Below are 27,751 nucleotides of genomic sequence, written 5' to 3'. Positions count from 1 at the left end.
AAGAACACGTGTTGAGGAAGAGCAAAAACAAAGGCTCAGAGAATATTGAATTAAGAGTACTTTCTCAGAGGATGAATAAGCAAGGGTCACCAAATGTAATGGGAAATACCACAAAAATTTTTCTTGTACTTACCATTTCATCTGCTAATATTCCATTCACCCTGTGTTTGTTCAGCAAAGCTAACCAATTTAATCCGATTAATTGATATGGTTTAAGCTCCAAACTACAGAAGAAAACACAGCAATTAGCATATAAGGTATGAACAATCCAAAAGTAAACCCTTTGCATACGTCATACACTTCATATGAGTGTTAGACTTTCTTCCTGTAGCTCTTTCACTGAATTTTTTTTTTGAAGCAACACCCCTTTTGTTAGAAGAAAAACTTACTCTGGGAGACTTGTTAGTAAACAGGCACTTTTGTTTAGTTACACGTCAATGAGATGTGGATGTCACTGGCAAGGTCACAATCCCTAACTGCCCATGAACTTTGTGACCATTTCATTGGGCAGTTGACAATCAATCACAATGGGAGGTGGGTGGGTGGAGGATCTGGAATTGTATGTAGGGCAGACCACTGTATGGATGATGGAGTTCCTTTCATGAAGAATATTAACGAAGAGGGTCCTTTAACAATGAATTCGTAGATTTACTTGAACTTAAATTTTGCTGTTGCCAGCAAGATGAGATTTAAAATAGTGTCTCCATATCAATAGTGCAGACCTCTAACCACTCTGCTGCCATACCCTTGAGTTTTATGCAAGAATATTTGTACATAAAAAAATCAGAGTACACATCATATTCTGATATCCTGATTTAAAGAAAATAAGATTAGTGGCTAGGGAGGGGGAATGGTATCAGCAGGTTTCCTGGAGACCTTGGTTAGGCTAAAGACAATGCATGGCCCAGAATTTGCTTTTAAGTGTGGTTGGGTTCTACGATCTATGGAGTAGAACTTCAGGAAGTTGGAAAACTTCCACGTGCTGAAACTGATAAAAGTTTGGAACTCTCCCAAACAAACATCAATTGATTTTAAACACTAAGTTGATAGATTTTTAAAAATTCCAAATGGGTTAAGGAAAATAGGGGAAAAAGTGGTTTGTAAATGAAGATCAGCCATGATCTAAAGGAAATAAGGAGCCAAGTAATCTAATCCTGTTACTAAATTTTCAACTGGCTGCTTCAAGTTCTTAATTTGAAACCATATTTTAGCAGTACATTGAAAAAAAAATGTTGATATAGGGAGCAGAAGATTGAAAAGAGATAATATCTAACTTTCCAGATTACAGCAAATCAAGTGCAGTGAACTACAATGCAACCCAGTTACAGCAACCAAAGGGATATGGCGAGATAGAGTTGTTGACAGACATACCAAATACAATTCAACATTAAGACACAAACTAACAACTTTATACAGAAAGAATATTGAATGGTAATATTGAACATATGAAAGGCCCATATTACTAAGGATGTGGCTAAAATGTGTTATTTATTAACATCAATTGGGCAATTAGCTGAAAGATGGGGCTCAGGGGAGGAAAAACCTGTTGCAAAATTCGTTTCCACAGATATGAAGGATCCAGAAGTAAGGAAGTATTTCTACTTCATAAGGAACCCTGACCAAAGAAAATAAGGAAATTTCCTACCTGAGAATAAAGGAATTGTTGAGCTGAACATCAATAAAGGGGATAAATCATGAAGCTTTAGTTAATGGTAGGAATAAAATTGATTCTAGAACCAGGAATATTGACTATTTTCCTAATACCCAGCAAGAAAGTGACAGTAGTTTGCATGGGTAGATAAGAGACCAATACTTTTTTTTACTGCCTCAAAACATCACCATAATTAAAAGAAGTGTGGAATATAGCTCAGTTGTCAAAAATATTTATTGATAGACAATTCATAATATTCTGCACAATCACTGTAAAGGTAACTAAGCATCCTCCAGAGGGCGATCTTGAATTACAGCTCAACAGAAGAGGGCAAGAAAGTTTGATACCTCAGACTTATAAGGTGCATTTTATCGAAGCATATTTAAACTTTGATGTCAGATTTAAGAGCATCAAGTCCAGCACTATTTTGTCGGCAGTGGTTTACTTTGATTTTAAAGTGTATCAACTTTGTTCTTCAGGTTAAGAGAACAGTACTGTATGGAACATCTTAAAACTTGATTCCATGAGTGGCACTTCAGGTGGACAAAGGAAAAAATGCTGAGTTTATGTTTAAGCATAAATTTTTTGAAATCAGAGGACAAACTTTATTACTGGCTGTAATAGGGCCAGCTAGGTTTTCTCAATATTTTTGCTAATTATTTGACATTCATTTTGTTTTCATCCTAGTTATTCTTTCATCATGTTCTCTCGTGTGACATTCTTTTGAGGCTACAACTTCACTCTTAACTGGATCCGAACATTTTACCTTAAAGGCAAATGGTTAAAAGTTTTGTTCCAGTACTTTATGTAACGACTAGATAATTTCATTGATGGTTGCAGACCATAAGCATATAATATCTATTTTCCTTTACATTCATATGTTGTGTAAAAAAAATGTTGATTTCCTATACCAAACATAAAAAATTAATTCATACTTTCATTTGCTGCACTTCAATCACACAAATTTTAACTGTTCTTTTGCATTTCCTACCTGTCATTCTAGAATACATCCAATATAAATTTAGTATAAATACAAAACTCAAACAAACCACTGAACTCTATCCACTCCCTCCAGCTTTCCTGTGAATGACAAATCTAGTTTTATCAAATCCCTCAATCAGATTAAATTAGAATTAGGAGGTTTTCATTCACAAAATAATGAATGCCCCAAAATATTTCAGTATTTTATGGTGCATCTTACTCTAAAACATTGTTCATTCATTAAGTTCTTTATGATCTTTATATCTATAACTGTTAACACACTTTAAAAGGCAATATTCTCCTCTATATCCCAAATTTATACCCACATTTTTCTATTTTTAAACATTGGGATAGCATTACCAATACAAATTTCATGAGTAGCACCAAAATACAAATCAATGACTTGCAGATAATTAATCTGAAATTGGTAAGGTGCATCTCAAATAGTCCAATATTTGTACTAATACTTTTCAACATTATGAACACACAAGAAATCTACAGCTAAAAGCAATTAACACCAGAACTACTGATGTAGGAGTTAAAAGACTTCTTAAAATAAAAATGGACAGATTGATAAGTACATAAACTTAATGAAATCCATTTAATTCTTAAATTCTTTTTTGCAGATGATATAAATGTGTATTTCAAAACAAAGTAGGTTGCATTGTTAAAATGTTGCATAGTCATCATATAGCACTTTTCAAGTAACTTATTCACCTTTTACTAAGGATGTCTGGCTGTTCAATGGTTCTGTGACTTCCTCCATCTTCTGTTATTTCTGTCACTTGCTCTTCTAACCTTTGAGAAATTTCTGCACATCTGTTCATAAGTAAAAGAACCACTTCCCGCTCCTTGATTACTGTTTTGCAGTTCCATATCAGGTCTTCGGACAAACCATGAGGCCTGTCAAACTTTTTAAACTGGAAGATAAAACAAAGTTGTTCACCACATACTGCTAATAATTCTGCTAAAGCACTAGAAAATATTTCCTTTATCTTTATATTCAGCATGAAAGAAAATTTTCTCTGATTTTGTCATGTCGCTAAGAACCATGTGGTTTCAGAATATGGTTGTTACAAGTTGTTGTCATCACCAAATCAGGTCAGCCCCTTCTCTAAGCAATGATGTCACATCTACACATTTCTAGCCACCTGTACCACATCACATGTGGCTCAGTGATAATGCACCATGTTCCACATCAGAACATTGCGAGTCTAAGTCCTACTTGAGGCAGAAGAATAAAATCTAGCTGACACTCCACTGGTTTACTGATGAAGTGCTACCATGCTTTAGGTGCCTTTTAAGACATTAAACCAAGGCCCTATGCTGTATTAAATTTATCCTAAAAGGTGGTGATACACATTTCAAGAAACACACAACTGTCACCTAAACATTAGAGATGTAATGGTAGGCTGCAGCAAGTAGTACAAGCTTTGTTGTTTCTTGTTTCCCTTAATATCTGGAAATTCACTTCCTCAAAAATGGAACAATACACCATATTATTCTCATGAGCTGCTTTATCCTGTAATGAATTAAGCAGTTGACATTTGCAGCATAAAACATCTTGCTTACTGTTGGAACATATGTAACATGCATGGACTAAAAAGGAACTGGGAAAACAAGCCTTACACAGGTTCTACCGATGAGAATGTGGTGACAAAGCACGGACTAGGCATTGTATAACACAGTCTAATAGAGAGTCAAAGAAATGCAGGAAAAGTGTGTGTAACAGAGTACATTGTCATGTAGTGGTTGCTGCAGTGCATGTTATGTTCCTGATGAAACCAAGCACTGACCTCTAGTCCTTAACACAGTGCTCCAGCATTCACTTGGGTATCCTCCTCCTAAGTTTCTGACTAACCAAACTTTGAATTGAATAGATTCTGGTTTCATAGGAACAAAAAGTTCTTTGAGCTACGGCAATATTTCAATAGCTCCTCAAAATATTTTTAACTCCAGTAGCAGCCAGTATGTCAACACGTACATACATAACACAAAACAGGACAAAACTGCAAAAAGCTTAACCTATTTAGAGGAAAACAAGTGCAAACAAATTCAGTACCACAATGGCTTCTGATAAATTTGCATTCAAGATTTCCCTGTTGTGCAATTTGAGATTATTTGATCATACAAAACAAACAATTTCAAAAATACATATGTAATGTGCATGGACTAAAAAGGAACTGGGAAAACAAGCCTTACACAGGTTCTACTGATGAGAATGTGGTGACAAAGCACGGACTAGGCAACTATGCCTAGTTGACTATCTTCCTTCTTAGTTCACAATGAAGAGAGATAATCTCATAAAAATTCAATGATGCATATAATGTAAATTCCTAATGTGCTCCGATGCAAGGAAAGCTATACAAGAGGGGTAAGCTATTAAGTAATGAATACTATTTTTCTGTCTTGCTGCTGAGGTGGAGAATCTTCACATGCCTTCATTATTGACCCAAATCAAATCTATTTAACATATAGAAGGCAGATTCTGGATAATAAAGGGCACTAACCTCAAGTGATAGTGACAGCAAAGTGTCAGGAAGAGTGCCACAATATAGCACATCCTGCACTTCCCATCCTTCAAAAGGGAATGGTTGGTACAGAGTATAAAAATGCAATACGTCACTTTAGTGCACGATCCACAGAGATGCCCAAATTGGCCTTAATTCACTGGTACTTTGAGGTCTTAGTAGGGAGAGTGAAACTCAGATTTACACACATCAAAATGTATCTTTATGTAGAGAAAAGAGCACATTTGCAAGCTCCTGCAATTAGCTCAGAGAGCAAGCACAAGCATGACAGATTGAATGACCTCCTCTCCTAGAAGGTTGTACAATTCTGCAAATTCTTGAAAAGTTTTAGATTTTCTAACGTATAGGAAACCACAAATTTTCAACTCATACCTACTCTCTTAGTTTGTTAGTTCATACACACTTAGTTGGGCCTGACTATTTTAGCAGCTTTCATGTTGAATTACCAATTGAATATCTTATATGTGCTAATGCTACAGAACATAACTCAATTGGTACACGAGCTTTGAGCAGGATTTACTATAAGGTACTCTATATAAATGTAAATAAACTTAGCTTCTACAGTGTTCATCATCATAATATATGGGAGCTTCTTTTAATGTCAGATTGAGGCTTATTTCTTGGGTAGAATTGTTATTTAATAGCTATTCCTGATCTTGTTTGATGTCAGCAAGAGGTACAGCAAGATGAATACAATTTCATATGGCAATGAATAGAAACTAAACCAAAAGTTTTAAGAAGCTTCTACTTCTTACTGATACCCTACAAACTTGATCATTCTGAAAGCAGTTCAAAATGGCAATTAGCAAAAGGTTAGCCAAATCAGTGTTATGTGTCGAAGCAGTATCAGATGAATTGTTTCACATAAACACTATGGTTAGCCATGGTCCGCTACATTTATTTATCTGACATCTTTAACAAAATAAACCAACCCAAATGATTTAATAAAAAAGTTAACACCAAAACAATTCAGGAGATATAGAGTTGAAGATCCCTAGTTTGAATATGCATGTCAAAAATATTCAACATAATGTGTTTGAAAATCCTGCTGAACCATGGGTCTAACTAAGTATTTTCGTGCACTGCCATTTTGAATTTGAAGCATTTCTACTTGTGCTTTATGGCATGAGGGAAGCATCCAAGTTTCAGTGTTGATCACAGTAGTGCAAAGGGAAAGCATGTTAAGCTGACAATCATGCAGAAAATTGAAATCCTACAGCAACAGAGGATAAGTTGTCACACAACATGAGGGAATGTTTCAGTGGCGGTAAGGCGACCATACTTAAAGAGGAAATGTGAAAAGTTCTCCTTCACACGAAGCACAGCCTGCTCTTCTCTTCTAAAAACCTTGTTTCTTAGAATGCCACAGGGAAAGCATTCTGCATGGCCATGAAGGTGAGTGAGACAGGCAATATTGAAAAAAGCCAGGTATAATTTATGGCCAAATTCCATTAGTCTGTGACTGAAGACAACTTTGAAGACTTCAAAATTTCAGAAGCAATAAGACTTTTACTGAAGGTGATAACACAATGGACTGAACAAGGACCTACTTGAAGATGAGATTGTGATATTGAAACACCTGCAGTCAGCCTGATGATAGGTTGCCTCCAAGGTTATGAACCCCATTGAAGACATCCATGATGGCAATGGAATTAATAGCTAAGAATCAAAAAGGAGAAAATCAGCATGGATTAAGGGATAGAGCTGACAGATCAATGCACAAGAATCTTGGAGCAGAGGTGTTTCATCACCCAGCAAGATCATGAGCACCATCATTCTTGTGATCGCTTCCTCTTATTATTCAGAAGTAGTTGTTGTTGGCAAGGCTGAATTTGTTCACACCATTTGCCTACTTAGTTCAAGGGCAATTAATAGCCAAGCACACGGGTGAGAGTAGAGCCACAAAAACGCCAAATGGGTGAGGAAGGCAGATTTCCTACAATGGACATTACTTAACCAGATGGATTTTTAATAATAATGCAACAGTTTCCGTAACTGATATTAACTGTTAAATTCAGATTTAATAAATTAATTGCAGTGAAGTTAGGTCTTTGAATCAACAGTCTAGGCCTCTGGGCATTAGTGCAGTAATGCAAATCATACTAAATATCATTCCTGTCATGTTTTTTAAAAAAAAGATTTGATTAAATCCTTAAAACTGACAATTTATTACTTAATTAAAAACACACGTCTAATTGAAGAAAGCGTGAACCAGTTTAAAATTCACTGGCTGTAATTTGAGCTACAATCCAACTTTTCTTTCGCACAAGGACTCAACCAGCTGCCTTTGGTAACTTCTGTATCTATCTGGTCCAAGGAAAAAAGGTAAAGAGAAAACTTGCTCGGCCCCAACCATTATACCATCCCAAATACAAACTACATAAGTATTCAAAGAAAATTAGTTAACAGGAGCTGTGCCACTGTGCTGCCCTCTAGGGCATGTGGCGAGAACATTCCTTGTGATTTGAATAGTGGTGGTGGGAAGGTGACTGTCCTTTTGAAATGCTGAAAGGAGGGTAAGATATTTCTGGTTTTGACATCACACTGGAGATCTGACGTGGCAGAGGATGATCTACTAAACATTGAGGCTAGTAAGTGGAAGACGAAGATGAGAGGAAGGCTTTCATGAATTCGCGATAGACAACTGAAGATCCTGTCGCCTATCTCTGGGAAAATAGCAGGACAAAAATTTCAAGGATAATTGCAAGGATTTTTGCTAAGTTATCAGAAAAAATGAAGAGAGAATCATGGATGATGGAATTAAATCCCCCACAAGCAGGATAATGGGAGGAAGTGCAATATAGCTAGGGTTTCAAACTCATTTGATCTTGGTTCCATTACAAAGATGGTGAACATATTTTTTTTAAAGAGCTGAAAATCTTTAAACATAACATCTGATGGAATATTCTCCATTTCCTTGGATAAGTGCAGTGCCAACAACTCTCAAGATGCTTGACACTAGTCAGGGCAAGGCAGCCCACTTGGTTGGCACCCCACCCACCACTCGAAATAGTAATTCCCTCCAAGACCGGCACACAGCAGCTGTAGTGTACACCATCTATAAAATGCATTATGTGAATAGCACCTTCCAAATCCATAATCACTACCATCAAGGATAAGGATAGCAAATGTATAGGAACTTGCAGGTTCCCCTCCAAGTCACATACCATCCTGACTTGGAAATATATTGTCAGTCTTTCATTGTCTCTGGGTCTATTCCCTGGAACTGCCTTCACCAATAGCACAGTGGAAATACCTTTACCAGAAGAACTATAGCAGTTTAAGACAACAGCTCACTGCTACCTTCGAAGGCAATTAGAGATAAATAATAAATGCTGACTCCCCGATCCCAAAAGTAAATTTAAAATAATATATTTATAGTTAATACTCATTTGAGCCTTGTTCATTGACAAAAAAATCAGCGTTATATTTAGTTTCTTTATCTAGTTCACCAACATTCTTCAAGAAAGGAAACCTTCCATCCCTCCCTCTTCTGACCTTTATGGAGCTCATCAATGTAGTTGACTCTCAACTGATATCTGAAATGACCTCGCAAGCCACATAGTACAGGGTCCATTTAGCGCCAGACATTAAATATTGACTCGTCAACCAATATAATAAAACACAAGCATACAATGCATATCAATTCACAATTCCTACATATATATTACAAATTTACACACATCATTTACACCATTTGAAATACATCACAATGATAACCCAAAACTTAAAATCTTCAGAAAAAATGCGAGGTAGAATTCAAATCTACCCCATTTAAATCTTACTGTTCAAACTTTTATACCTTCCATCCTAATTCCATGCGAGTTAAGAAACATTTTCGAAAGACCCAACAGAGGTCAAAACAGTGCAATGCAGATTTGTTAGCTTCCCTATTGTTTCAAATAACAAAAAAAGTATTTTAAGAATAGCTCTGAATTCACATTGATGGTTAATAGTAAAAGCTAGCACAAATTATATCAATTGCATTCAACAAGTAATAAACAGCTTTTGGTTGCAATGGAAATAAACTGCACAAATTTCATTCTCATAATTAATGATCAATTCCATAAAATGTCATAAGAAATGCATGCATCATTTTTGCTAAGATAAACAACAAACATGAAAGACTTTCCAAAGAGGAACTTTGAATATTATTCTCTTTGGTGCCAACAGCTGCTAAGCGCTAAGCAATAACCAAGTTACAAGAGGCATGCTACAACAACCTTACATACTAAAAGCTGGGTGAGGCTACTAACAGTACATTTTGAAATAGAACAGAACTGGTAGATTTTCAGATGGTCTGTTTACAATCTTGGAACCACTATGGGAAAAACTTAGGTTGAAACAAGTCTGAAAATGAGCTGTTTGCTTAGCATGTGATTTCTACTTTACATAGCGCTTAAGGCACATTTTCAATTAAAAAGTCTAAAGAAGCGCACTAAATGTTTGCCATGTCAGACAGCAGTGAAGTGGACTTCTTTTAAATTAATAATCAAAAAAATACAAACTACTGGACTTTTTAAAGTAACAATCAGAAAAAAATAAAGAATTAATGTTTATCAAAAAGGAAAACTGCAGTTGCATCCATTGTCCTCAAGAATCTAAAGCATTATAGTACAGTTTTGATGCTTTAGTTACACATTACACCACTCTTTTGCTTTTACATTCTCTCAAGATGAATTCTACAGAATCTGCCCCAAATTAAAGGCTGAACTGCAATCACAAGGCAAAATGGTTACTCACCATTGAAAAGCTATCCTCTGAAAACAGATCCTTCAGGTAGTTTTATAAAAACTGTTTAAGATGTATACTGTGAACCAAGATGCAAAGCAACTGCAAAAAAGCACCTTTATCAAATAATAAACTAATAAATGTTCCAACAGAGCAAGAACATTTCTTCTAAGAGGTGCCAAAATAAACAAGAATGCATCTGAAGCCATGCTGCTGCCAAAGGAGCTCATTGTCAAACTCTTAAAATAATGTTCCATTATTTTTTTTAATAAGTTGAAACACAAGAATTGCCTGGCAGGTACCTAAGCTCCTTTACCTAGATCTGTCACAAACATCAAGGTTCTATGCTACCAGAATGAGTGACAGAATTACCAGCCAATCTGCTCGGATACTTAAAGTAAAATCATATGACTTTTATTCCAAACGCTATTGGCTCAGGATGATCCTAGTATCTGAATCTAAACAGAAAAGGCCACCCAATAAAAGGAAATATCGCAATAAGTGTTGCCTATACATGATTTTAGGATTATTAAAAATAAAATCTCACCAGTGCCTCCCAACTGTTAAATGGCCGGAGTTCAATAATCTTCTGAGCCTTTTTCAAAGAACACTGAGGTATGAGAGTAAGTTCATCCACTGTAGCATCCTGCAGGAAGCTGACAATTTTAGTCCTATATTCATCTTCCACCTCTTCACCTCCACTACTGTAGTCTTCGTCAAGGGAGCTGTCACCACCAGAAGCAATGGATTCCACATCTTCAGAATCACTACTTTCCCTCCGAATTATTCTGCCACCTTTTTGTCCTTTGTCATGTTTTTTACTTTTATTATTCTGTTCTTTTCTTGCTCCAGTTTGCTTTGACTGCACTGGTATCTCTTTTGGCTGTGCCTTAAGACTTGAAATGGCATCTTTTCCATTTATGCTCTCAGGTTCTGGTACACAAGGCACTTCATCTACATGCATAAAGAAATACATTTCAGTTTGGAATGGTTAAAGTAGAGAGAAAGTTTAAATTTAAAATGAAGTCTCATCTACAAATTTTTAAATAACCAATTTCATACAGAGAACTGACTTAAGGTATTTATGCAGTGTGAGCCAAGATAAAAAATGTCAATGTCACTCAACGATTAAGCTGACAAGAATAAAAGTTTTATTAAAGTATAGAGAAACACACCAAACAAGAGCAAGAGGCCATTTGTTTGTTCATGCCTGCGCTATCATTCACTGTGATCACCCACTTCAGAACATTGTTCCAGCCTTCTCCCCCATATCCCTTGTATTTGTCCTCCTGCTCCTCCTCTTGTTCCCTCCCCTCCATTCACCTCCTATCCTTCATCCCACTCTTCACCCCTGTACCATTGCCAACCCCTCTCACTCCTTTCCTCTCACCAACCCAGCCCCTCCCCTCACCCTTCCTCCTCTAGCTAGTCTCTTTACTCCCTTACTGTGTCTTTACCATCCCCCCGACCTCCCCTCCTGAGGCTGAGCAGTGTGTTCTCAAAGGCCTCAGCTTCGTACCCCTACATCCCCACCTTAATGAATTCCGAGCCTGGCACGATGCCAAACTCTTTTTCCATCACCTCCGAGCCTTCTTCTCTGGTAAGTAGTCCTCTCCCCCTTCTGATGACCTGTTCTCCTGCCCCCAGCCCTCTTCTTCCACCTGGACTCCCCCACCATGCCTGTTATCTTCCCTGGTCCCTATTCATAGCCAACTGTCAGCACAACATCAGCCATCTTGACTTTTCTGCTCCCCTCACCCCTTCTGAACACTCTGCTCTGCACTCCCTCCACACCAATCCTGACATTGTCATCAAACCAGCCGACAAAGGTGGTGCTGTGGTAGTCTGGCATACTGACCTCTACCTTGCAGAGGCCAGACACCAACTCTCGGACACTTCTACCTACTCCTGAACCATGACCCCACCAAGGACCACCAGGACATTATCTCCCGCACCATCATTGACCTCATCACCTCAGGAGATCTCCCCCCACAGCTACCAACCTGATAGTCCTGGGACTGCCCACTTCTATCTTCTCCCCAAAATCCACAAGGAGGACTGTCCCGGCAGACCTACTGTCTCCGCATGCTCTTGCCCCACTGAGCTTGTGTCCTTGTACCTGCACACTATCCTGTCCCCCCGTCCCCCCCCCCCCAGTCCAATCCCTTCCCACCTACGTCTGTGACACATAACAAGCTCTCCAGCTCTTCTATAGCTTTAAGTTCTCTGGCACACACAACCTCATCTTCACCATGGACGTCCAGACCCTATACACCTCCATTCCCCATCATGATGGCTTCATCGCCCTCCGCTGCTTTCTTGACCAGAGACAGAACCAATCCCCTTCCACTAACACTGCCTGGCTGAACTTGTCCTCATTCTAAACAACTTCACTTACGATTGCTCTCACTTTCTACAGACCAAGGGTGTAGCCACGGGCACTCGCATGGGCCCTAGCTATGCCTGCCTCTTCAATGGCTATGTCGAACAGTCTCTGTTCCAAGCCTACTCCAGCCCCTTTCTCCGCTATATTGACGACTGCATTGGTCCCACCTCTTGCACCCATGCGGAAGTTGACAGTTTCAAAAATTTCGCCACTAATTTTCACCTGGCTCTCCAAGTCACTTGGATTATCTCTGACACCTCTCTCCTTCATCTTTCCATCCTCCATCTCAGGAGATCCCTTATCCACTGACATCTTCTACAAACCCACTGACACCCACAGCTACCTTAATTACAGCTCCTCCCACCGTCTCTTGCAAGGACGCTATCCCTTTTTCTCAATTTCTCTGGCTCCGCCACATCTGCTCCCATGATAAGTAATCCGCTCAACAGCAGCCCCCCCCCCCCCCCCCCCAACCATGCCTCTTCTTTTCTTCCCTTTCCTAGCCTTTTTTCCTTCTTACCTTTGACCCATCCCCCAATGGATCTGCCCCTTCTCCCCTGCACCTGCCTATCACCATCTCTTACCTGCATCTATCTATCACCACCTTGTGCGCACCCTGCCTCCCCTCTTTTGTCCACTTATCACGGCTCTGCTTTTCCCTCCTAAATATTGGGCTTCCCCTTTTCCTATCTTCAGTCCTGAGGAAGGGTCCTGACCCCAAACGTTGACCGCCTGCTTTTCTCCATGGATGTTGCCTGGCCTGCTGAGTTCCTCCAGCATCATAGTGTTTTTCATCTCGATATTCCAGCATCTGCAGAGCAAGATTGGTTTCTCTCCCTTATATTTCTTAATGCTGAAGGGATCATCTACCTCCTTCTTGAGTATATGTTTTGACTTGGCCTCCATTGCCTTCTTAGAGAATTCAACAGGTTCTCCACCCCCTGGGTGAATTACTCATCTGTTCTAAATCACATACTCCATATCCCGATGCTATTACCATTGGCTCTTCTGTCATCGGAAATATCCTCCCTGCATCTAGTCAGTCAAGGTAGTAAAATTTTACAGGTTAATGAGATCCCTTCTCACTTTTCAGTGAATATCGGCCTAATCAACACTCTCTCCTTGTACATCGGCCCTGCCGTCCTTGTACTCAGTCTAGTAAACTTTTGCTGCACTCCCTCCATGGCAAGAACGCATTTCCTCATATAGAGAGAGCAGAACAGATGGCGTCTCACCAAGGAACTGTACAGATGCACAAACAATCTTTGTAGTTAAAATCCTATTAATATACCTTAATTATACCTTACTAATGACCCACTGCACTCCTGCCTCCCATGCCATTCCCAAATAACTCTGGCAAACCATAATCCCCCACAAATTGCTTAAAAATTAAAGACAATCTGCAACTGTCGCAAATGATGAGGACCCCCCTTCAATATGTTATTTTGCCGATGTTTAAACATCATGAAATGAAAAGCTTTTTAAATTAAAATTTTCATTCAAATTTAAATACATTATCATTGTGTATAACCAAAATAATTCTGCAAAGTTCCTGAATAAATTAGAATTTAAAAGTTAACTTCTACCTCAACAAACCAAAGCACACTGCTATGTTATGTTGTGCACTTGATGCAAATTCTCCTCAAAGTAATCTCTTTGAAGAAAATGTACTCTACCTTGGATGATCTGTGAAGTAGCAACTCACTTCAGCACAAAATATTGCAAATTAACTGCTTGAAACTGCAGAAGAAAATATTCAAAATTTGCAAAATTTCCCTTTGAGTTTGAAAACCCTTTCAGCTTTGACTTTAAATGAAAGAACAAAAATAGAGGTAACCTGAATCTTGATTGGCAAACACTTGCAAGGCTTCCAAGGCCTCCCAATAGGACCAGTCATGTTCTTCCAGGACCTCCCTAAGCTCCTAATAAAGAAAAGAATGAATTGCAAAGGCAACAATGATAAAATGAACCATTTTATTCTGCAGCTACATTCAATTATGCTTACACAACTATGCAGATTGTAATGATCAATTCCTCTGGAAAATCTTTAATTGCATAATGTATTTGAGGGTATTGCTCAGTCACAGTGCAATAATCCTTAGATTAACATGCTATGAAAACACCAATGTAAATTAGAATATTCAGTACCAGTCACGGTTATTCAGTATGTATAATGCAGCTTTAACGTTTAAGTGACAAGCATGTTATAGATTGGACCATGCAGCAAATTAACCATCAGCATTGTTTGATTCCTTATTCCATTTTTGGAATATATGAATTGTGCAAGTTATTAAATATTATCATTAATACTTCTGATTTTTATTATTTTATATTTAAGATAAGTAAGTAAAATTCCCTCTCTAGGCCCAGTACCTTCACACACACACCAAGTTCGCAAGGACTGAAGTAATCAAAGTATTTCTGAATAAATATATTTACTTTGTGACCAAGTTTCACTATAGTTATAAATAAAATGAAACAGAGAAATTAATGAAATCAAATTATTTTCAGTGTCAACTGTACTTCAGATGACCACATTCAAAAATGGGACTTTTTAATATCTTGAATTTTTTTGTTATCTAATTTTCTCTTGGAAGTGATTTTTTTTCAAGGAAATCTGGAAGAGGCTACAGTTTAAAGTACCCCAAATGATGCAGCAAGGCAAATGATCACTGTTTCCTCAGCCCATTAAAATGGGAAGCAGTGAAAGGAGTCTCAAACCTGTCTATACATTAGGAAGCAAACCAGAAAAGAGTACCTAAAAAAACAACACAATCTAATGCAAGTCCTTTTACTCTAATTGACTACAAAATTCACTGCTGTTGCTCAAATTCAATATGGGTATCATTCAAAAATAACACCTCATTCCTCAGCCTCACCCCCCCCCCCATACAATTGTTTTGAAACTAATCTATTAAGAGATTTACAAAGCAATAACAATTGATAGACTGCTGACATCAAGTCCTCTGTCATGGAAATAAAACTCAAGAGTAGTGGATAGAAAATTTGAAATTGAAGTTGAATATAAAAATAGAAAAATGAATACACCTTTTTAAGACGTAATGACCTTTTCAGACAAAAGTTATTTTACATTTCCTGTATCACTGAGAAGAGTCACTTTGGGTTTCAAAGCAAAGTACAACAGACAGCAGCTGCACAACTTGCCCGAATGAACAATATACATGGACAGTGTCAATTCTTCATTTTATCCAGGAAGTTATTGAGAGATTTCACAGAATCATAGAATTGTACAGCACAGCAACAGCCCCTCCAGCCCACCTCTTTCATGCTAACTGTGATGTCTATCTACAGTAATCCCATTTGCCTGCATTAGGTCCATATACCTCTATACTTTTCTTATCCAAGTACTTGTCCAAATGCCTTTCAAATGTTGTAACTGTATCTGCCTCCACCACTCCTCTGACAGCTCTTTCCAGGTAACCACCACTCTGTGAAAAACTTGCCCCTCAGATCGCCTCGAAATTTCTCCCCTCTCACTTTAAACCTCCAGTTCTAGACTCTCCTGCTTTGAGGAAAAAAATATTCTGACCATCTATCCCTCAGAATTTTATAAACCTCTATAAGGTCCTCTCTCAGTGAGGATAAACCCAGCCTACCCAATCTTTCCTTATAACCACAGCCTTCCATTCCAGGCAACATCTCTTCTGCACTCTTTCTATTGCCAGGCATTTTTCCTGTAGTATGGTGCAATACTCCAAGTGTGGTCTAACCAAAGTTTTCTACAGCTGCAAAATGACATTCCAACTCTTATACTCAATGCCTCAATCTATGAAGGCAAGCATGCCAAATGCCTTCGTCACTACCCTAACCACCTGTCGCCACTTTCAGAGATCTATAGACTTGCAACCCAAAGAGCCCTGTCATTTACTTTTATCCTACCAGAATCTGACTTCATGAAGTTCACTATCTCTTACTTGTCTGGATTAAATTCCATCAGCCCCCACTCTAACTTCCCAGCTGATCTATGTCCCACTGTGTCCTCCGTTGCCATCTACAACTCCACCAATTTTTACTTAGACTGCAAACTTGTTAATGACCACCTACATTCTCGCCCAGCAAAAATCTGCTGGAGTAACTCAGCAGGTCGAGCAGCATCTGTGGGAGGAAAGGAATTGGTGATGTTTCCTTTGCAGGGTTTTGACCCAAAACGTCAACAATTCTGTTCCTCCCACAGATGCTACTCAGTCTGCTCAGTTCCTCTAGCAGAGTGTTTGTTGCTCGACCTGCTGAATTCATCTCGCAGATTGTCTGTTGTTCCAGATTTGAGCATCTGCAGCGTCTAATGTCTACATTCTCATCGAAGTCATTTATACACATATTACAAACAACAAAGATCTCAGAAACTATACTGCGGTACACCACTCGTTACAGACTTCTAGACAGACAATCCCCCATCCACTATTACCCTCTGCCTTCTATCACCAAGCCAATATTGAATCCAGTTTGTGAAACCATTTCGAATTCCTTGTGCCTTAACCTTCAGAACCAGCCTACCATGCGGGACCTTGTCAAAAGCCTTACTAAGGCCCACATAAACCATGTCTTTTGCTCTCTGCTCTGTACTGCGTCTATCAATACTACAAGTTGCCTGGTAGCCTTACTCAGACTTGCATGTGTGTAACAAACTTTCACAATTTGATCCATACATAAATCTATTATTATTAATATAAAAACAATTTTGGACAGGCAAAAAAAAACAGCAATTTGGTTTTAGGTGAAAATTTTGCATCTCATGAAAACTAAACCTTGGCCTGTAACTAATCTTTCTCAGTTTGTTCTTGTTTTGATGATAAAGATATAGCTGCATTCAATTCTCGCACACAATGAAGTCAATAAGAGTTAGGACCAAAAAACAATAATATGGAGTAGAATCAAGTGTCGGTGTGAACTTCTGCCAACTTCATCATCTTTGTAGACTCCTTTCAAATGGTCTGCGAGCTGGGTATTTCAATAGAATAGATTCATCACTCAACACCTTAAAACTAATCTGTTGTTCACAACTGCTGTGATCTAATAAATGTCACAAACCAGCAACAAAAGAAACACACTGAGCATGATTCAGTGTTAAAAACTATTTTATTAATCACTACTTATGATAATACGTAAAATAAAAGTAAAAATGTTAGTATGTTAGAATTCAAAAATGTTAAACCTCGAACGTTAACCCCAAAACTAAACTCTTCGTGTGTGTGTGTGACAAAGTCCAAAACTCCCAGTTCCTGAATGGTTCTCAAAGTTCAGTTCCGCAAGCCATAAGGTGAAACATGAGCAAGGGCTTCTTCAACAACCACCGTTGTCTGAAGATAAGATGTAGATGTAGAAAAACATAGAGAGAGTACATACGAAATCCAAATGTTCCACGATGGAACCCAAACGACACTTCAGTGTTTACTCGGTAGTGACTTCCTCACCCCGAAAAGCATCCGAACCGTGGTCGTCCACATACAAATACCTGTTTCCTTCTACAGGTCAGCAACAAAGTGAACTCCACCGGATTACTTCCAACTTCCATACATGGATTTCAGTGGCAAACACAGTTATTGTTTCTCATCCATCGATAGAGAAAACAAGCAGGCTGGTGTCTCTCTCCCTTCTCTCTCTCTCTTTTTTCTTCTTCTTCAACAACGTCATTACGTCCTTTATCTTCTATTGACGTAAGCACGCCCCACACACACATACACACACTCTCTATCTTAAAGGGACTTTCACTGAGTCCATAACACCTCCCACCTAAAAAAAAATTTTCCAAGAAAATTTTAACCGCGCATACAGTTAGTAATGTTAATAATTATCATGCTACACAACTACAGACTATCAGATTAGTACAGATACATGTTTCCCATTTAACATCGGGAAAGACAATCAGCAATCACATTATCTTTGCCTTTAATGTGAGTTATCATGAGATCAAACTCTTGCAAAATTAAACTCCAGTTTAACAGCCTTCTGTTCTTGTTTTTGACTCGGCTCAGAAACACCAATGGGTTATGATCTGTATACACAGTCAATGGTTTCTGAGCGGTGCAAACATATACACTGAAATGTTGCAAGGCTAAAACAAGCGACAGTAATTCTTTCTCTATGGTGGAATAATTCTTTTGATGCTCATTAAATTTCTTTGAAAAGTAAGCTACAGGATGGTCAATATCATCAAGGTCACCCTTCTGCAACAACACAGCTCCTGCAGCTTCATCACTGGCATCTACTGCTAATGAAAATGGCTTTTCAAAGTCAGGTGTTCTGAGCACAGGATGGTAGCATAAAATGGCTTTCAGCTTCTCAAATGCTTCTTGACAAGAATCTGTCCAAACAAACTTTACTCCCTTCTTCTGAAGATTAGTTAGGGGAAGAGCAATATCAGCAAAATTTTTACAAAATTTTCGATAATATCCAACCATTCCCAAAAATCTTCTAACAGTCCTCATACCTGTGGGAATAGGGAACTCAGATATTGCTTGAACTTTTGCCTGAACAGGAGCTTGCTTGCCTTGACCTACAACATAACCAAGATACGTCACAGTGGCATGGCCAAATTCACTTTTAGCCAAGTTAACTGTAAGGTTAGCCTTGGAAAGTCTTTCAAACAACCTTTCTAACGCAGAGATGTGATCTTCCCAAGTATCATTCCCAGTCACTAAGTCGTCAATGTAGGCATCTGTATGTTTTAACCCATGAATCACTGAATTAATCATTCTTTGAAATGTTGCCGGAGCATTTTTCATTCCAAATGGCAAAACATTGTATTCATACAATCCAGAAGGGGTTACAAAGGCTGAAATCTCCAGTCCTCTATCTGTTAATGGAACACACCAGTACCCTTTTAATAGGTCAATCTTTGTAAGAAATTTTGCCTTTCCCACTCTGTCTATGCAATCATCCACCCTAGGAATAGGGTAAGCATCTGACTTTGTTACAGCATTCACTTTCCTGTAATCTGTGCAAAATCTAACAGTTCCATCAGGTTTAGGTACAATAACACAGGGCGAACTCCAATTTGAAGTAGAATGTCTAATAATATCATTTTCCAACATGTATTTTATTTCCTGATCAACAAGTTTACTTTTTTCCACATTCATTCGATATGGGTGTTGTTTGATTGGTTTTGCATCCCCAACATCAACATCATGGGTAATTATCGATGTTCTGTTTGGAACATCTGGGAACAGATTTTTAAATTTTAAAATTAATTCTCTCATCTGTTGTTTTTGTGAAACTTGTAAATGGTCCAACTTCGTTTCAAGGTTCTCCAGGATATTTTGGTTTTTCAGTTTCGATGGAACAATATTTGGTCTAAATTGGCTTTCCTCAACATCAACATCAGGCATTCTAGAAACAACCTTTTCACCATCCACCAAGGCCACAACTGAATCCCTCTCATAATAAGGTTTTAGCATGTTTACATGACAGAGTTGTGTTTTCTTGCGTCTATCTGGTGTTTTGATTATATATGTTAGATCAGTCACTCGAGATTCAATAACATAGGGTCCAGAAAAACGAGCTTGCAAGGGATTATTTTGGCTAGGGAAAAATACCAATACCTTTTGCCCCACTGCGAATGTCCTAGGCCGAGCACGTCTATCAAAATATGTCTTCATTCTTATCTGGCTTGTTTTCAGATTCTCTCTCGCTAGCTGGCAGACTCTCTCCAACCGAGTTTTAAATTTTTGGACATAGTCCAACAGACTCAAGTGAACTTCCTCATTAACCCATTGCTCTCTTAACAACTCCAAAGGTCCTCTCACCCTATGTCCAAACACAAGCTCAAAAGGACTAAATCCGATTGACTCCTGGATCGATTCTCTAACGGCAAACAAAAGTAAATGGATACCTTCGTCCCAATCCTTGGTGTTTTCAAAGCAATAAGTCTTCAGCATATTTTTGAGAGTAGAATGAAATCTCTCCAGAGCTCCTTGAGATTCTGGGTGATATGCAGATGATACAATCTGCTTTGCTCCCAGCTCATAGACTATTTGTTGAAAAATTTTTGACATAAAATTACTACCTTGATCAGATTGGATTTCTTTTGGCAAACCAAACAAGGTAAAAAATTTTACAAGAGCCTTTGACACCGTCTTGGCCTTAATATTTCTAAGGGGTATTGCCTCTGGAAATCTAGAAGTGGCACACATGATGGTTAACAAATACTGATTTCCAGTCTTAGACTTTGGTAAGGGGCCAACACAGTCCACAATCACCTTCGAAAAGGGTTCACCAAAAGCAGGAATTGGTTTCAAAGGAGCCACAGGGGGTTTTTGATTTGGTTTACCTACCATCTGACATGTGTGGCAGGTTCGACAAAACATCACCACATCTTTTCTCAAACCAGGCCAATAGAATTGTTTCAAGATCTTCCCTACAGTTTTATTCACACCAAAATGACCACCCAAAGGCATACTATGGGCCAGGTTTAAAATCTCATCCCTATAAACTTTTGGAACAACAACCTGATGAATAACTTCCCATTCCTCAGTAACAGGAACATGAGGAGGTCTCCATTTCCTCATTAACACTCCATTTTTGACATAGTATCCAGTTGGCACTTTCTCAATCTCCTCACATGAGAGAGCTTTTTCTTTCAATTCTGTCAACTCAGGGTCCTTTGTCTGTTCCACCATAAAATCCTTCCTTGACAAAGACAAATCTTTAAATTCAGGCTCACTATAAGGATGTTGATCCTCCAGTGAAGACAGAAAAGTCTCAGATAAGGCATCAAAATTTTCTTCCTGTTTAGGACTGTCACAAGGAACTACATCAGACTGCACCGGACTGTCTGTCTTGGCTAATTCTTTAGCTCTAGCTCTAGTCACCGCACATGATGGGTAAACATCTGAATCATCCTCAGACTCATCAATCCTTGGTTTGGTTGTTAACCGTACCACAGGATCACTTTCTCCATTTGCAAGGTCATTTCCCAATAACAAAGAAACTCCTTCCACTGGCAAACTAGGTCTTATCCCTATCTCAACTGGTCCTTCTACGAACTTTGACTTTAAAATCACCCTGTGAAAAGGGACAGACATGGTCTCACCTGTAACGCCTCGTACTAGATTTACTTCACCAGTGTCACTTTCTTCACCAAAATTTAAAACACTGTCCAGCAAGAGAGATTGACTAGCCCCAGTATCTCTAAGAATTTTCACTGGCACCTGGGGTGACTCATCATTCAGTGAAACAAAACCCTCTGATACATACGAACGGAATTCTTTTCTCACCTCCTCCAACTTTTCCGCTTTTCCCTCTTGCAAGGACTGATCTTTAACAGCATCTCCTGAACCTTTTTGATTTTTAATTGCCTGAAAGCAAGCATTGGGCCCAGCTTCCTTCTTTTTCTTCAAAAGGGCACAATTAGATATCACGTGGCCAGGTTTCCTACAGTAATAACAAGTACGCTCAACAGGTTTCTCCAGCCCTGGCTTCTTTTCATCCTTTCCTTTTTGATTACCTCCCAATTTAATCTCCGGTTTACCTGGATTGTCTTTGTAACTCTTTTGAAAGGTTTTAGGTTGTCCCCATTTGGATTTATGGGTTAAAGCATAATCATCTGCCAACCTAGCAGTTTCTTGTAAAGTTTCCACTGCCTTTTCATTTAAATATGTTGTTAATTCAGCTGGAACACATCTTTTAAAGTCTTCCACCAGTATCAATTCTGTCAATTTATCGTAATCCCCATCTACATTTTTAGCCAGGCACCATCGTTCAAAACATATTCTCTTTCCATTGGCAAATTCCATATAAGTCTGATCTGCAGATTTCCTCAAGTCTCTGAATTTTTGTCTATAAGCCTCAGGGACCAATTCATAGGCCTTCAAAATAGCTTGTTTTACCTTGGTATAATCAGCTGCATCCTCAACAGACAAAGCAGAATAAGCTTTTTGAGCTTTACCTTTAATCACACTCTGTACCATAAGAGCCCATCCTTTCCTTGGCCAGTTTGAACTCACAGCAACCTTTTCAAAATGTTGGAAATACTGATCAACCTGATCTTCTTCAAACGGAGGGACTAATCGAACCTCCCTGCTGGCTGAAAAACCATCATCAGAATCAGATTCCGAACTCCTACGCTTCATTTGTAACTCATGCTGCCTCTGTTTCTCCTTCTCCTCACTATCCAGCTCCATCCTCTTCAATTCCATCTGCTTCATTGCTAGATCAGCCTCTATCTTCATCTGAGTTAGCTTTTGTTCAGTCTCTAATTTCTTTTGTTCGGCCTCTAATCTCTTTTGCTCTCGTTCAGCCTCTATCTTTAACTGGGTTTGCTCTCGTTCGGCCTCTAATCTCTTTTGTTCTCGTTCAGCTTCTAATTTATTTTGTTCTCGTTCAGCCTCTATCTTTGCCAGCTGCACCTGTGCCTCAGAAATTGCTATTTCACTGCCAGGAAACTGTTTTAACACTTCCTTCTCAAACACCTTCTTTTCCACATAATGGCCAGCTATCAATCTCTGAATATCTGCCTTTCTCATAGACTGCTTTACTTCTGTAAGGTTTAGCCTTGTAGCAATCTTTATCAGATCATCCTTTTTCGCCACCTCCAATCCCTTTTGGGTTGGTGACTCCAAAAATGCCTTAATATCCATTGCTGCTGGTTTCCACACACACAAGCCAATTAAAAAGAATTTATCAGACCTCCCTCAAAAATCTTTGGATTGAATCTCGAACAAATCTCGTCAATCTGGGAAACGATCCCAGACGACACTCGTTAACCTTGGGAACTATCCCGGACGAGCCCCCAATTTTGTCACAAACCAGCAACAAAAGAAACACACTGAGCATGATTCAGTGTTAAAAACTATTTTATTAATCACTACTTATGATAATACGTAAAATAAAAGTAAAAATGTTAGTATGTTAGAATTCAAAAATGTTAAACCTCGAACGTTAACCCCAAAACTAAACTCTTCGTGTGTGTGTGTGACAAAGTCCAAAACTCCCAGTTCCTGAATGGTTCTTAAAGTTCAGTTCCGCAAGCCATAAGGTGAAACATGAGCAAGGGCTTCTTCAACAACCACCGTTGTCTGAAGATAAGATGTAGATGTAGAAAAACATAGAGAGAGTACATACGAAATCCAAATGTTCCACGATGGAACCCAAACGACACTTCAGTGTTTACTCGGTAGTGACTTCCTCACCCCGAAAAGCATCCGAACCGTGGTCGTCCACATACAAATACCTGTTTCCTTCTACAGGTCAGCAACAAAGTGAACTCCACCGGATTACTTCCAACTTCCATACATGGATTTCAGTGGCAAACACAGTTATTGTTTCTCATCCATCGATAGAGAAAACAAGCAGGCTGGTGTCTCTCTCCCTTCTCTCTCTCTCTTTTTTCTTCTTCTTCAACAACGTCATTACGTCCTTTATCTTCTATTGACGTAAGCACGCCCCACACACACATACACACACTCTCTATCTTAAAGGGACTTTCACTGAGTCCATAACATAAAAGCTTGTTACACATCAAGTTTTCGTGTAAAGTCATCATAGATTTAAGTCAATTCAGTTTTAACCTGTAGGTCACTTTGAAGAATGAGATTGTACATAAAAGGAATTCACATGGAACTGCACAAACCCATTTCATAAGGAGTTATTACAACAGCCACCTCAATCCATCAGTCTATTTCTGACCAGGTGGTGAGCAACCCAACCAACTAGGTTTGAAATAGTTCAAAATATACCTCTTAAAAGTAAATGATGTTAAAAATGATTTTTGAAAGAAAATTAACTTACCTCTTTATCTAAATCTGGAAACTTATTGTGAAGCTTTCTCAGTAAAGAGTCTTTCTTTTCATAATCTTCTATGGAATCTTGTGACTCGAGCTAAATTAAGTGGGAAGACATTACAAATTGTGTCCCATAAGTATCAAAACTGAACAAGTTAACATAATCAGTAATAGTTTGGAGACACTTGAAAACTATCTGTATTCTTACTTTATTCCTACATAGTAACATCCACAATCTTTAAAGATTCATGTAAACACAAATGCAAATTTTTTCATCTCAACAAGAAATCACAACTTTCTCTCTCTCCAGCAGCCTTTAATTCAGTGCATGGGAACTGGTATTGACAGACTAGCAAAACTTTAAACTGTTGCAGGAAGAACAGCAACAAGAACCATTTAAATCTCAGAAGAGAAAATTTTCTAGTGGTGTGATATACTTAAACTCATGTTAGAAATTTTGCAAGTTTTAAATAAAAGTAACATAACAGAATAAAAAAAAAGCTCCTGTTTTCATGAGATGATTATTGATATAATTTCTTGTTTGTAAACTTACCCGTGCAAGAGGATGATCAATTTTGCACTCAGACTGTCAAGATGCTTATTCATTATTTAAACGGAGTAGATTCTAGCCTAAAGGAATGTGGATATTTCAGGGGAGAGCAGAGGGATTGATATTCTTCCATAACCAGGAGACTCAAGGGCTGAATAACCTGCCTTGTGCCAAGGTTAAGAATATCTCTATAGTTAGAGTAGTAGATGCCAATGTGTAGTCCACAAAGGAACCGATGATGTAATTGAACTGAAGAATGCTAGCAGACTGGAATCATCGTCCAATCTATCCTCACATAATGTGCGGGGGAATATGGGCGTTGTATGCATATATACTGTGCGTCAGCTGTGATGTCAAAGTTTCAGAAAATTGATAAACGTTCCTCTTTTCAATAACGATGACACCGTAAAACTTTAGCACACTCATAGTGCGCACTATCATTACTGCACAACACTTGCAGCATTCTCTGGGTCAACACATGCAAAACCAGAGAAATTAGGAGATTGCTATTAGTGATAGGTGGCTTCTTCACAGGTTCCAAAGTTGCAACTTCCTCATATGCAATGAGCACACATGCACAAGTACTTCACATTCTATTCTCACTGCCAAAACCCTGAAAATTTAATGCTTTATTGAATGAAGAGTAACTGGCTTTTAAAGTCATTTGTTTGATCATCCTTGAGCAATTTTTAAATGTGTGGAGTGTCATTCTCTCAGAACAGTGATTTTTTTGTTAAAAGCTGATTACTTCAACCTATCATTTCCTAATCTTTATTTTACTTCCTTCAAACTGAGTTCAATTAACTTTTTAAAATCAGGCTCTTTACTTCCTGACTTGCAGTGAGAATTCTTTAATCCGATTGGCTAATCAATCAACAATAACTTCATTATGCTGTCTGCCACAGATCCAGTGCAATGGACCCAGACTTCAGGTCACTTTGGGATACAGAAGCTTACTTTGAGTCTGTTAAATCCAAGGTCAACATTTTCCTCACAGAAAAAATGGCATGTGCCACCTCTTTACCACTGACCACATTAGGTAACATAAACTGCCTCACATCCTCCAGATGGAATGAGTAACCTATATGGGGTTATTTGTTGGTCAAAAAAACAGTGCCTGGAAAACAGAGTCAGATTGCAGGCAGGCTTGACAAATTAAATTTATTCATAATTTTAACCACAGTGATAAATCAATGCCTTCAACTCACTTTAAAATAATGGGTACTTGCCAATATTGCAATTACAAAGTAGGGATGGTATTTGAATCTCAAATGGAGTTTCCCAAACCAATTTAACCTCTATGTAACATTTATTTCAGTTTAGTTAAAACAGAGCTAGTTAAATCAGAAATGTTCAAAGATTACTTTACTGGTGCTGAAGCAGCCCAACAAATAACACAAGACCATCTGACAAGGAAGAGAGACCTTAGAAATAAACCCTTTGGTAGTTCCTTATTCACTTTGTTATCCATGATCTCCCCAGCCAAATGCATCAGATTCATTATTCTATTAGATGTTTGTTATCTGCAAAACCTTCTGAAGCTGCCATGGCTTTATAATGGCATTTAAAGCAAACCAAAATATCCCCACTACAAAAGACAGAAAACTACAGTTCAGTCAGTGTTTCGCACTCTGAACAAATCTGTATTGTAGCCAGAGTTTAAGAAAACTCAAGGTCAGAAGTAAATTAGGAATTTCCAGATAGTGGGTGGCTACAACAATTTACAAAATACCTGGGATATCTTGGCTTGCATAAGTACTTATGAAAGCTGAAGCACTGCATCTTTAGCACTGGCAGTAGGATAAAGCTTAATTAGTTTTATAATCCTCACTAAATATTTCAATAAAAATGAGCAAATTTAAATAAAATTAAAGGAAAGAATTCTGGTTCTAATTGAAAACCTACTCGATTAGGTTTCTTCTTCTTCATGGTGCAGGAAATAGGTGGATCATCGCTTTCGTCCGAGCTGTTATTTTGGAATGCTTCTAGTTTCCTTTTCCGAGGAGTGGCTGTAACCACAAAGACAGGCTTTCAGATTGTCTACTTTTGCCACACAGCCTTGTTCATTATCTGTCCATAGATTTTCATGCAGTCAGCCATTAACAAAAACCCAAGACTAAGAACAAGTACTTGTTTTTAATACAATTTCGTGAGGAGGCCAACTTTTACAACCAAATCTCTTAAAAGTACTCAAGTGGTGAGCAGCTTCCTTGAACTGTAGTTTTTCCAGGACTTTGAATACACATCTCGCTGCCTCGGTAAAGTGGCCAACATAATTAAAGACCCCTCGCACCCCGGACATTCTCTCTTCGCCCCCCCTCCCATCAGGCAGAAGATACAAAAGCCTGAAAGCTCATACTACCAAGCTCAAGGACAGCTTCTATCCTGCTGTTATAAGACTATTGAACAGACCTCTTGTACCATAAGATGGAGTCTTGACTTCACAATCTGCCTTGTCATGACCTTGCACCTTATTGTCTGCCTGCACTGCACTTTCTCTGCAACTGCAACACTTTATTCTTCATTTTGTTATTGCTTTTCGTTTGTACTACCTCAATGTACTGACGTGATGAAATGATTTGTATGGATGCCTTGCAAAGCAAAGTTTTTCACTGCACCTTGGTACATGTGATAATAATAAACCAGTTTAATTTACCAACAATGAAGTTTTTAAGTTTAATGAAAACTAGTTCAGTAGTTTTAATTCTGACCAACTGTATACATGCATGTAATATATGTGGTCAGCTTTACATTCCTTTAATGAAAATGATCACTACAGTACTGAACAAAGGTCAATTATCTTTAAAAAGATTATAAAACTACCATTTAGGTTTTGCACAGGATCAGTAATTGAGGTCTCATTTAATAACTATAATTTGTGAGGAGGAGGAAGTAGGAAAAAGGCAAGATGGAGAATGCATACAAATCTTGTTCCTACATTATATTTTGGCATCTTCTATTATAAAGTAGATATTATGACAATAGCTGGCAAATCCAGCACATTTTTGACACCATGGACATTATGGGAATGAAAAGGATTGCAAGTATGAAACTTATCAAAATGTTAAACTTTACCAACAGGATGTCATAGTGAATTTCAGGAGCTTCAGCTTGTTCCAAATTATAGTAAAACTACAGAGGGCAATGGGAGCAAAATGTAGAAATGAAACAAGATAGAGTCCT

The 27,751-nt window shown here is 38.3% G+C and overlaps 1 protein-coding gene across 1 annotated transcript in view; it reads right to left on the bottom strand.

The window, feature by feature from the left end:
* Positions 1-27,751, bottom strand: part of LOC127567321 (SWI/SNF-related matrix-associated actin-dependent regulator of chromatin subfamily A containing DEAD/H box 1-like) — a 68,719-nt gene that overhangs the window by 23,747 nt on the left and 17,221 nt on the right. The window contains 6 exon segments of the mRNA XM_052010067.1: positions 134-224; positions 3,350-3,552; positions 10,442-10,848; positions 14,118-14,202; positions 24,026-24,115; positions 26,474-26,577. Of these exon segments, the coding sequence (XP_051866027.1) occupies positions 134-224; positions 3,350-3,552; positions 10,442-10,848; positions 14,118-14,202; positions 24,026-24,115; positions 26,474-26,577 (980 nt within the window).

Source organism: Pristis pectinata, chromosome 2 (genome assembly GCF_009764475.1).
Source record: "Pristis pectinata isolate sPriPec2 chromosome 2, sPriPec2.1.pri, whole genome shotgun sequence".
NCBI classification, from domain to species: domain Eukaryota; kingdom Metazoa; phylum Chordata; class Chondrichthyes; order Rhinopristiformes; family Pristidae; genus Pristis; species Pristis pectinata.
Note: the sequence above shows the minus strand (reverse complement) of the source record. Positions and strands in the feature narration are given on the sequence as shown.